At 38.7% G+C, this 12,710-nt stretch overlaps 2 protein-coding genes across 5 annotated transcripts in view; one reads left to right on the forward strand and one right to left on the reverse strand.

The window, feature by feature from the left end:
- Nucleotides 1-5,551, forward strand: part of Slc3a1 (solute carrier family 3 member 1) — a 42,531-nt gene extending 36,980 nt beyond the window's left edge. For both annotated transcript variants that reach the window (XM_070025506.1, XM_070025507.1), the window contains exon 11: nt 4,945-5,551. In XM_070025506.1, the coding sequence (XP_069881607.1) occupies nt 4,945-5,388 (444 nt within the window). In that variant the 3' untranslated portion in view covers nt 5,389-5,551. The remainder of the gene's footprint in view (nt 1-4,944) is intronic.
- The window catches only part of Prepl (prolyl endopeptidase like), a 36,911-nt gene continuing 27,466 nt past the window's right edge, over nt 3,266-12,710 (reverse strand). For all 3 annotated transcript variants that reach the window (XM_070025504.1, XM_070025503.1, XM_070025505.1), the window contains 5 exons: nt 11,889-12,105; nt 7,723-7,872; nt 7,291-7,414; nt 6,498-6,571; nt 3,266-6,075 (listed from right to left, as the gene is read on the reverse strand). In XM_070025504.1, coding sequence (XP_069881605.1) covers nt 5,986-6,075; nt 6,498-6,571; nt 7,291-7,414; nt 7,723-7,872; nt 11,889-12,105 — 655 coding nt within the window. In that variant the 3' untranslated portion in view covers nt 3,266-5,985. The remainder of the gene's footprint in view (nt 6,076-6,497; nt 6,572-7,290; nt 7,415-7,722; nt 7,873-11,888; nt 12,106-12,710) is intronic.

The following is a 12,710-nucleotide window of genomic DNA, read 5'->3' on the forward strand; positions in this document are numbered from 1 at the left end:
GAGTGACTCCTAAAATAGCTACAGTGGAAAAACATACCCTTTGGCTTCCCTAGGGAATAACCCAAGCCCTGTTTGGCAATCAACTGTATGTTGGCATAAGTACAGCAGAGCTTGGAATAATGACATACAAAGGTCAGACACAAATCTAGTGATATTCCCTAATAGACTATGCCATTTCTTCAGGAATGAGAATATTTATTATAGAGCTTACAGGGGCCAAAGAGAAGGGGAGGACTCCAGCTTACATATCATTGTAAGCAGGAAAGGAATTCTACATCCCAAAGTCACACAAGACCAGTATCTAACGTGGATTCTCATGGTTACAAGAGACAGATAACTAAGATGTACAAAGAAGACCAAAACACAAAGACTTAATGGATTACATTATGTTTGAGAGACACTACATACAAATTAGACAACATAGCAAACCCAAGACTTCAATGTCAGTGTAAAAGTCCTCAATAGATTATATTTTAGGCACTTCCTAGGCAAACTCTCTAAGGAGTTTAGAGATACAAAATACTGTGAAGAGACATAGACATGGAAATGGTAATTCATGTGCTAGAAAGGAGATTTATTGGAAAAATGTACTGGGGAAAAAAGGCAAAATAAGCTAATAAGAAAAAATTTGGTATATAGAGGATTGAGCAAGAAATTCTAACATATATCAAAAATAGAATTCTACAACAGAACAGTAGTTGGGTGAAATATAATCAAAGAAGTAGAAAACACCTAATAACTGTGATGAAGACTTTTTCTTCTGGAATGGTAAAGATAAAGGAAAACTATCCAAACATAAAACCAAAACCAAAAGACAGATGTCCTGAGAAAAGGATTGAGAGTTGTACCAGCATCAGACTTCAATTGGATACTAGAATACATTAGAACTTCATTTTCATAGTTGCAATGGAAAATTAATTCTGAGCCTAGAACCCTACAACTATTCAAACTAATACTTCATAGTAAATTAGAACAGAAATAGGAAAGAGTCCAAACTTTTTTTTTTGTCGGATGTGGGCCTGAACTCTGGGCCTAGGTGCTGTTTTTCAGCTCTTTTTAGCTCAAAGCTAGAGTTCTACCACTTGAGCCACAGAGCCACTTCTGGCTTTTTCTGCTTATGTGGTACTGAGGAATCAAACCCAGGGCCTCATGTATGCAAGGCAAGCACTCTACCACTGAGCCACCTTCCCAGCCCCAAAAGTCCAAATTTTACCATTTAGTTACTCCCTGAAAGAATTAGAGGATTCCTAATATAAAAGGGAGATCTAATGTATAAAACATAGTAAAAAAAGCATCCGACAAAACTTAAGGATAATTTGTGATGCATAATATAAAACAATGTATCTAGAAGAGAAATCTTAGTGATTAATTTCCATATGGGAGGTGGTGAAAAAGAACACATGGCACAAGCAGGCTAATATTCTTATTTTGTACAAGGGATGGAAAAAAGAGGGTCTTGGAGGTTTGAGCTGTCCAGTAGTCTTTACCCAGGATGACTGGTAAACAATTAAAATTTCAGTTCCTGGGCCTCACTATCATTTTGGGCATTAGCAGCTAGTGACTGCCATGTTAGATAGCACAGGAATATTTTTAGCATTGCAGAAAATTCTATTGGACAGCATGTGTGCGTAGAAAACCATGACAATACAACTAGGAGCTTGGTGACTCATGCCTATAATCTTAGCAATTCAGGAGGCTGAGATCTGGATGATTGTGATTTGAAGCCAATGGGGGCGGGGGAGTGAGCCTGTCAGAGTCTAATTTCCAAAATAACCAGGAAAAAGATGCTCAAGCAGTAGAGCATTGGCTTTGAGTTTTAAACCCCAGTACTTCCAAATAAACAAACCAACAAACAAAAAGGTCATTACAATTTTAAGCATAAGCATCAGGACAGATATAAATCACTTCAGGTAATTTTCCCTTTATGTCTGTGATTTAACAAAGGGCTTTTAAAAAGGAAATAAACACCTAAACACCAAAATGATAGAACAATTATAAACTGAAGATGAAGTAAAACTTCAGGACTATGTCAAAACATACAATAACCACAAATATGAATGGATTAAATCCACAAATAAAGATAAAAACTTCCAGATTAGATAATAAACAAAATTCAGAAACAAAATATAACTAAAACAAAAGTAGGCAGAAATAATTAAAGATGGGCTTGTAAGGTGGTTCAGTGGTAGAGTGCTTGCCTTGCATGCATGAGGCCCTGGGTTAGATTTCAGCACCATATAAGCAGAAAAAGCTGGAAGTGGTGCTGTGGCTCAAATGGTAGAACGCTAGCCTTGAGCTGAAGAGCTGAGGAACAGCACCCAGGCCCAGAGTCCAGGCCCCACAACTGACAAAAAAAAAAAAAAAAAAAAAGAAAAAAAGATAAGCTTTTGTTTCAAAAGTATACAATTTAGCTATCAAAACAACAGAAAGGCATTTACCTTTTAAAAATTACAATATATAAAATGATAAATATGAAAGGATCTTTGCCATAGCAGTGTTCTATTACACAGACTTTAAAAATTATTTAAACATTTTATCAGTAGAAAACCAGTATATGCAATCATGTATCTATAGTTGGGCACTGGTGGCTCATGCCTGTAATCCTAGCTACTCAAGAAGCTGAGATCTAAGGACCACAGTTCAAAGCCAGCCTGGTCAGGAAAATCTGTGAGACTCTTATCTCTAATTAACTACCAGAAAACTGGAAGTGGCCCTGTGGCTCAAAGTGATAGAGTACTAGCCTTGAGCAAAGGGACAGTGCCTAGGCCCCTCGAGGTCAAGTCCCATGACAAAAAAAAAAAAAAAAAAAAAAAAAAAGGAATGTCTGTAGTCCTAGTCACTCAGGAGGCTGAGATCTAAGGATCACAGTTTGAAGTCGATGTCAGCCTGGACAGAAAAATCTGTGAGACGCCAATTAATCACCAAAAAGCTGTAGTAGAGCGGTGTCTCAAGAGGTAGAGGCACCAGCCTTGAGCAAAAAGGACAGTACTTAGGCCCTGAGTTCAAGCTCTAGTACACACACATTAAAAAAACATACAAAGTACAGAAAAGCAATATGCCATCACTGTGTAAAGAAATACACAATCTTTGCATAGGCGCAGATTATTTCATTGGAAACATAAAAAGGAAAGAACATAAAACAGTCATCTGTGTCTCTGCAAGAGAAATGACTGAATGAAACTTTATCATTGCATATATTCTTTTTGTAAATGAATTTTAAACTATGTGCAAGCATTTCCTAGACAAAAATGAAGTTACAAAAAAAGCAGGCTTGGAAATATTTAATAGCAGACAAAATAGAATTCAATATGAAAAGCATTTTATGAGAAAGGTAATTTTCTTAAATTGAACAGTCCACTAAAAATCATGAATCTTTCAAAATACATGAAACAAGTACTTAGAGAAATGCAAGGAGATACAGACAACTGCAGGCAGAAATTTCAAATTAGACAAAAATAACAGCTAACACTTCATACGTGAGCAGCTCTGCACTGTCTGCTTTTCATGCATTATCTAAAGCTTCAGGAAATGTTAGTAATAACTTGGACAGGCCACATACTCATACCATAAATCCTTTGCTCCTGATAAACACAATAAACATGTACTTATAAGATATCCTTTAAAGATATATATTAAGCATCCATTCTTAAAGAAGAACAAGAAAATTCACTACCCCCATGAAACATGGCTGGCAAGAGTGTAATGAAATGAAAACTATTGTTGATTTGGCAACAGCTCTTTAGAAGAATAATTTGGCATTATGTATTGAATCTCCACACTCAGACACACTAATTATCTTTCTGATGACTATCCTAAATGAATAATATAAAATATGGGGAGGGGGTGAAAATGTAAGGGGATGAAAGTGTAAGAGTATATTACAAATGCAAATGTTAGAATGAAAGAGATGGCCAAGTACGTTGTATGTATGGAGGCCATCTAAACAGAAAAATGTTGAAATATTAAAGAGAAAAAGCAAGTAAGTCCATCATATTATGTATATTATATAGAGCTGTTACCCCTCCCCCCCAATCTTTGACATATACTACTTTTTGTGGTAAATCTACAACTTCAAATTTTTACTTTAGGCAGTTTTTTGTTCTGTAGCTGTGTGTGTTTGTGTGTGTGTGTGTGTGTGTGTGTGTATGTGACCATTACCATGTTTGAAGTTACACTATCTTTGCATAGTTGCAGCCTATAATATCTAACCAAAGAGAACAGATAAATCCAAATTCATCTGAAGTCCTCCTTGCCCCTTGCTATGTGGCTTTTTTTCTTCCAATCCCCTGGCAAATTCATTAGGCCACAGGGGCTTTATTTAGGCAAGTTAAATCCAAACACAATTCTTTTAGGATTCCTGAAGTGTGGCTGTGTCTGGTTTCACAGCAAGTTAAAGTGTACTGCAAGGACTCCCAGAAGAGTTGAACTCTGAAGTGGTAATTTCCACCAGGTCTGTCTGTCTGTCTGTCTGTCTTTCTCTTTCTTTCTTTCTTTCTTTCTTTCTTTCTTTCTTTCTTTCTTTCTTTCTCTTTCCTTCCTTCCTTCCTTCTTTCTTTTCTTCCTTTCTTTCTTGTTGTTGGGCTTGAACTTTGGGCCTAGGCCCTGTCCCTGGTGCTCTACCACTTGAGGCACAGTTTTCTGGTGGTTAATTGGAGATAAAAGTCTCACGATGTTCCTGTCTGGGTTGGCTTTGAACCGTGATCCTCAGATCTCAGCCTCCTGAGTAGCTAGGATTACAGGCATGAGCCACCAGCGCCCGGCTCTACCAGTTTTATGTAAACTGTTTTTATCTACATATTAATGTTTACAATTTGGCAGTTATTTGACAGGGCAGATAGAAGCAAGATTTTTTTTTGGGGGGGGGAAATAATTATTAGATATTAAACTATTTAACAAAAATCTTAGAATCAAATATTCATGTAAAAACTCTTTTTTAAAAAATAGGTCCAGAAAATGCAGCCCAGTTCAGCTTTAAAATTATATCAAGATTTAAGTTTCCTTCATGTCAATGAGCTGCTTCTCAGCAGGGGCTGGTTTTGTCTTTTGAGCAATGACAGCCACTTTGTCATTTACACAAGAGAACTGGATGGCATAGACAGAATCTTTATCGTGCTTCTGAATTTTGGAGAATCATCAACACAACTAAATCTACAGGAGATGATTTCAGGCCTTCCTACAAAACTGAAAATAAAATTAAGTACCAATTCTGCCTCCAAAGGCAGTGAAATTGATACAAGGGGTATTCTTCTGGAGAAGGGAGATGGCATCATCTTGGAATACAAGACAAACAATCTCTTTCACTATCAAACAGCTTTCAGGGACAAGTGCTTTGTTTCCAACCATGCATGCTATTCCAGTACCTTAAACATACTGTACAAGCTATGTTAGGACCTCTATGTAAGAGGGTAATATTGACCATGGTTTATGTTTTTATTTCCTGTACAGCATACTGCTATATGAATAGTCATTAATTCTTAGATATAGGTATTTCTGTCACTTGAATGTAACTGCTTTCTCAAATGTTTGAAAGAATAAAATGTTTAAAAGAAAATACTGTGTATAGTTGTTACATTTTTTTCCTTAACATGCAGCCATAGAAATCGGAAGATGACTTACTCACAATGTCTAAAAATATCCATTGGCAAAGAGGAAGGACACTGATTGTAAACTGCTTAAAGAAAATTCTAGTAAAAGACACAAAGTGTTCTGCTTGGAAGGGAGGCCTGTACTCTGTGGCCCCTAGACCTTCACTCCTCTCCCTTCCCCATGTCCTTCTAAGGAGCATGATTTACAAACTTCTCTCCCAGGTTAAGGGATATCAGAGGGAACGGTGCAAGCGAGATGTAGACTATGCAAAACCTGGATGAAGAAACAACTTTCAAAAGATTATCTAATAACTTAAAAGCTCACTTTTCTAATCCACTTGGAAATAAGAGTATAAAACAAGTTATATACTATTTCCAATTCTCAGTAGAACGCGGCATTTCAGAATTTTAGGTATTTCTTAAGATTCTCGAAAACACTGGTGTTGTCAAGTCCAAGTTCCTCATACAAGAATTTAATTTGGGCTGTAATCTAAAAGAAATACAATTAAAAATTAGATAGAAGGACTTTGTGGTGAAATCCCAGCGTTTTAAGTCTATCTTTGTTTTCCTATCTCCATCTAACCTCAAACCAGCGTTTTAAGTGTATCTTTGTTTTCCTATCTCCAGCTAACCTCAAAGTCAATAAGTTATGACAGGAGTCTTTTTATTCAGGACAAGAGTAGAAGGCTTTCAACAATTAAGATTCAATTACTTTAACAGAACTCCCTTATCAAGTACAAGAACAAGCACATTCTCTTGATCTGTAACCTTCCCCCTCCTCCCCACCCCCTTTCCTGGGTCTGTGGCATAGGTCTGACAATTGTGAAGTAGGTCAGACTTAAATCTTGCAACCACCACTGAAAAACTTGCATACACTCGTCCCTGTCAACTGAGAGAGGCTTGATAACATACCTTTTTGTGAGAATCCTCAATCACATGATTCCCTCCAGGCTGAATATCTAAAATAATATTGGGTGTCTGAGAGCCTGAAAGAGGTAACATGCAAAACAATTAGTCTTCAGAAGACTGAGACAGTTCTGCCTTCTCTGTGGTACTCCAGTTCAAATAGTAGCAAAACCTCCATCACCACCAGTAAGAGGGGAGGGGCAAAAGCAGCAGAAGGTTCTAAAGGAGAATCAGGGGATCCAGTCGCCTGGGGAAGCTGGTTAAGAGCAATGACTGAGGAAGGGAGTCAATGGCCCTGTGAAATCTGAGCGTTCTGTACCCTGGAAATGCCAAATACACGGCAAGGGGTGGGAGGGAGAACTACAAGAGGGTACGGTGGCTCTGACTTGCAGATCAGTCTTGCTTCTGTTACTTCAAAGAAAAATGGAAACATCCTTATCTAATGAAAATGAAACAACTGTCTTAAAACATCTAGTTTGGCCTCTGAAGCATCAAAGCCAAACCCCTAGAATGTATCTTTTACAGTCGAAGAAGTCTAAGAATAGTATCTCAATAAATATTGTTAAACTCTTGTTACAATAGTACATCTTCAAGTTAGGCGATACTTAGATTGACTTTGTTCTTTGTGTCCTGCCTACTTTAACACTGTCCTCTGCAGAAGGGGCTAGGCAGTGAAGACAATGACTTGTTTTAAAGCACGGGCAGATGATCTGGTCTGTAGCATGAGCTGCACTACTTAGCGCAGTATGCTGAGGGTCAGTCCAGTTAGCCATCTTCCTGTTTCCAGGCAGTCTCTTACCTTCACCAGCTTCCTTAGCATGCTCCATGATAGCTTCCTTCAGTTTCTCAGTATAGTTTACAATTCCTTTCAAAGGTACACGTTCGTCATTTTCATACGCTGTGATATGAATGGAAGGATAATGCTAAAAAGAAAACAGATGTACTTAGAGCTTATATTACTTGAATTGTATTTTCAAACCATGAAAAATAATTACCTCCAGTTTTTTCCTCTAAGAACAGGTCTCAGCATTAGAGTACCAGACTATGATTACCTATCATAGGCTTTTCATGTCTAAGGAGACCATGCCTTCATATAATCTAGTAACCAAGGCAAAAGCACTCTATTCTGAGGTGGAAGCAGCTGTGTGGTTCTGAAGATACTTGGTTACCCTGAAGCCCCCAACATCTCCTGGCTCAGCTCAGGATGGCGCAACATAATCGTTTTTACTACCTGAGCTTTAATATTTTGATAGGGACAATAGCGTTTTATGTAATTCCTATGTTTCTCATCAGATGAAGGATTCCCCCATTCTTCTATTTCTTCTAATGTCAGAGGAAGTGTAGTGTCCATCATAGTGTTGAGAACATCCAGGAAAGGTGCCTAAAAAAGGAAAAAAAAAGCCAAAGAAACTTACATTTATTTCATCTAAGTGATTGATCAAACGAGTTTTAGATAATTATGTTACTTATCAGTACCAATGTGCAAAAACATAGCTCAAGACATGTAAATCCTCAGGAGATGTATCAACTTCAAGTCTTTAAAGAGCAGATGACTTAAAATTGACTTTTACATGTTCGGACTTTTTTTTGTCAGTCATGGGGCTTGAGTACTGGGCTTGGGCGCTGTCCCTCGGGTCTTCAGCTCAAGGCTAGCGCTCTACCACTTGCACAATGCCAGTTCCGGTTTTGTAGTGCTTTATTGGAGATAAGAGTCTCATGGTCTTTCCTGCCTAGGCTGGCCTTTGAACCACGATCCTCAGATCGGATTACAGGTATGAGCCACTGGTGCCTGATCTACATGTTCAGACTTTTTTTTTTGATCGGTCATGGGGCTGAGTTCTGGGCCTGGGCGCTGCCCCTCAGCTCTTCAGTTCAAGGCGAACGCTCTACCACTTGAGCTACAGTGCCACTTCCGGTTTCCTGGTGGTTTATTTGGAGATAGGAGTCTCACGGTCTCTCCTGCCCGGGCTGGCTTTGAACCCTGATCCTCAGATCTCAGCCTCCTGAGTAGCTAGGATTACAGGCGTGAGCCACCAGCGCCCGGCTATGTTCAGACTTTTTAAATGACACTTACAGAACAAGAATTTATCTTCTAATTTCACAACTTCTATTTCTAATTTGGTGACATAATGATATCTTTTCTTTTCTTTTTTTTGTCAGTCTTAGGGCTTGAACTCTGGGCCTGGGCACTGTCCCTGAGCTCTTCAGCTGAAGGTGAGTGCTCTACCACTTGAGCCACAGTGCCACTTCCACTTTTCTGGTGGTTAATTCAAGATAAGAGTCTCATGGACTTTCTTGTCTGGGCTGGCTTTGAACTGTGAGCCTCAGATCTCAGCCTTCTGAGTAATGAGGATTACATACATGAGCTATCGGCGTCCAGTTATACTTTTTCTTATATAAAAGTAGTAAATACTACTTTCACACTCATTAGGATGCCTAAACAACAACCAGGAAATATCAAGTGTGGGGACAACATCGGAGTATAAATTGGTGCAGCCACTGTGGAAAATAACAAGGTAGCTCTTAAATAATTAAGCTTTGGTTAACCATATGATCTAATAGTTCTATTTCTGTTATATCCAAAAGAACTGCAAATGGGGTCTTGAAGCGGTATTTGTATACCTACGTTCATAGCAGCAATGTTCATAACTGCCAAAAAGCAGAAGCAGCTCAAATGCCCATTAATAAACAAATGAGCAAGCAAAATGTATATGCATATGATGGAGTACTATTCAGCCTTAAAAAAGAATGAAATTCTGACATATGTTACTATATGGATAAACATAAAGAATATGATCTAAGTAAAATAAGCTAGTGTCAGACAAATTCTGTATGATTTCATTTATAAGTACCTAGAGTAGTCAAATTCACATAGAAAACAGAAGGGTCATTTCCAAGGGCTGAGGAAGAAGGGAATGGAGAATTGTACAGTATTTCAGTTTTGGAAGATGAAAACTTGAGTCTTAGAGACTAACTGTATAACTGTGAATGTACCTACCAATGAACTGCATATTTACAAAAGGTTAATAGGGTAACCTTTATGTTAACTCATTGCAAGTAAAAAAATTGGCAAAACTGACAATTTCCCAACAATATATCAATTCTTTTTCACCAGATGAAAGTTTGTAACAATGTTAATGGTAGAAAATCGATTGGAAAACATGAAAGACACAAAAACTAATCACCCATTGGCTCCTAACCAGTGTTAAAACATTCAATAAAGTAGAGGTGCTTTTTTTTGGGGGTGGGGAGGGAGGTCAGTCCTGGGGCTTTAACTCTGGGCCTGAACACTGTCCCTCAGGTCTTCAACTCAAGGCTAGCATTCTACCACTTGAGACACAGCACCACTTCCAGTTTTCTGAGCCACCGGCGCCGGCTAGAGGTGCTTTTTAAAACAATCTTTTTCAGCTTTCTCTCATATAACTAATAACCATGTCTAGTGCATACTTCTACTTCTTTTTTGGCTGCTTAGTATCTAAATTCCTTTTATACACTTGGGAAATCACTGACATTGGGTAGCACCTTCTCACTGAAGAAAATGTGATGCCAGCAGGGCTCTTCCTTAGTTTTTCTTGTCCCTCAGAAACATACATATGCTCCAAATGTTGGATGGGAAGATAGTGTTTCAAAGAAGTAATGATCATACAAATGTTATTCAGGTATGAGTGATACTCCATCCAGTTTCTAGAAGGAGCACTGCTAGTGTTGAGAGACGATCTGGGCTCAGCAGCACCAACTTCCCTCGGTGAGATCTGCTTCTGGCTGCACCACTTCTACTGCTGGCTCTGCATGTACATACAACTTACCAAATACTCAAATAAAAACACCTCCTTCTTCAACTGGTCAGGTTTTTATCATGTTCGTAATTAAGAACTTTGACTTGCATATAAATATCCTGTTGTTGTATATTTAGGTCCTCTCTGATTCTTCACTATAATAAGCAACAATGGATAAATGTGCTTACAAATATATTTCTGATTATTTGCTTTTACACTTCTAAAAGTCAAAATTAATTGAACTTTGTATTACAAATGATTCTGCTACTACCATCTTTAAAGAGAGGCTTGTTTTTCTCATACTAGTATTTCTATTAAAAATAGACATATAGAATTGAGCTATTTAAAACTTATTAGTTTACTACCCCTCATCCCTCAAAATCATGAAAATAATTTACTCTGTCCCATGAGTCATTTTTGTTGTTGTTGTTGGGCTTGAACTCAGGGCCTGGGCGTTGTCCCTAAGCTTTCTTTGTTCAAAGATAGGGCTCTACCACTTCAACCCACAGCTCCACTTTCAGCTTTTTGCTGGTTAAATTGGAGGTAAGAGTTTCATGGACTTTTCTATTCTGGCTGGCTTTGAACTGCAACCCTCAGATCTCAGACTCCAGAGTAGCTAGGATTACAGGCGTGACCACCAGCACCTGGCCCAGTCATTATTTTCTAGGGAATTTAACTAGGATGTAAGAGAATGATAGGAGTAAAATCAAATGCTAAAATATAGTTTCATAATTTTGGATAGTAGGAAAAGATACTGGAACATTTCTAAGACAGGATAAAAGATTATCAATATGCTAAATAAGAATGGAGTATCTAAAGCTAAATGTGGTGACACACATCCGTAATCCCAGCACTTGATTGAGTTCTTGGTCATTCAGGACTATATACTGAGTTTAAAGTAAACCTGACCTGTCTCAAAACTAACCAACCAGCCAACTAATCAACCAACTAATCAACCAACCAACCAATCCACCCCTGATTATCTAAATAGAGAGCTCTAAACCTAGGAATGAAATGTTGATGGGTGGTAGAGTGCTATACTGCCTAGGAGTCAGAGGATGAGGTGCATTCCAGAGTCACACGATGATTCACCTGCTTTCTAGAACCATGCGCATTTGTATATGCTTCATCTCTTTCCCATTGGATCTAATGTTCTGGTGAAGAGGAAATTATTACTGGGAATTGTTATCATTCAGTAGAATCCTCTAAAATTAGTAAAGGACATAGTCAGAGAAGAAGGAGTAAAAAGTAAGTAGGGGAATAAAAATAGATTTTGAAGTTCTAGAGCTAGAGTTACATTGTTTAAAGTGTTGTTACCCTCCTTATACTATGGTAAAACTGTAGCAGATTTTTTTTTTTTTGGGTCTGGTCATGGGGCCTGAACTCTGGGCCTGGGCGCTGTCCCTCAGCTCTTCAGCTCAAGGCTAACACTCTACTACTTGAGCCACAGCACCACTTCAGGCTTTTTTCTTTTTGCTTATGTGGTGCTGAGGAATCGAACCCAGGGCCTCAGGCATGCAAAGCAAGCGCTCTACCACTGAGCCACCTTCCCAGCCCCTGTAGCAGATTTTTTATTCTTAGAACAGCTTTATACTTGCCCCAGGAAAGATAGTATACTTACCTCCAAAGTCACAGCTTTCAGGAGCTCTGGGTTAGAATTACACAATGCGCCCACAAGTACCCCTCCAGCACTGAAAGCAGTCAAAGTCGTTAGACTTGGCTGAGAAAAGCCTTGGCTATGAAGTGTCTTAATGCAAGCTTCTAAGTCAGCAAGGCCATTCAGTTTTTTAGTGAGACGGCCATCAGCATGCCACTGGAGACCTAACTCACCACCACCCCTGCAGTGAAAGAAAGAGATAACGATGTAGGCAGAGCTCAGCAAACTCTATTGGAGAAATGGCTTTCTTTGGCTCTCAAGCTAAGAAGTGTTACATTTTTTTTTTTTTTTTGGGTCCGGTTGTGGGTCTTGAACTCTGGGCCTGGGTGCTGTCCCTCAGCTCTTCAGCTCAAGGCTAGCGCTCTACCACTTGAGCCACAGCGCCACTTCTGGCTTTTTTTTCTTTTTGCTTATGTGGTGCTGGGGAATCGAACCCAGGGCCTCATGCATGCAAGGCAAGCGCTCTACCATTGAGCCACCTTCCCAGCCCCAAGTGTTACATTATTTAAACGCTAGGAAAACAAGGACTATGTCACAGAGATTGTCTGACCTAAACAGCCTGAATGTTTACTGTCTAGTTCTTCAGAGAAAAAAGACTTGCCAACACTTGATTTAGACAATGGAAAATTGATTTGACAACTAGGTTTTGAGTATATGGCTTCTATTTATCAGAGAATGTCTAAGTATAGACCCTAGAAATATAAACAAGCAAAAACTCCCTATGGATAAATCTCTAAGTTTGTGAGGAAAGCAATCAGTAACACTGTGGTTGCTGCCTTGCTGTGG

Source organism: Dipodomys merriami, unplaced genomic scaffold (assembly GCF_024711535.1).
Source record: "Dipodomys merriami isolate MVZ:Mamm:240054 unplaced genomic scaffold, mDipMer1.0.p SCAF_17, whole genome shotgun sequence".
Classification (NCBI taxonomy): Eukaryota; Metazoa; Chordata; class Mammalia; order Rodentia; family Heteromyidae; genus Dipodomys; species Dipodomys merriami.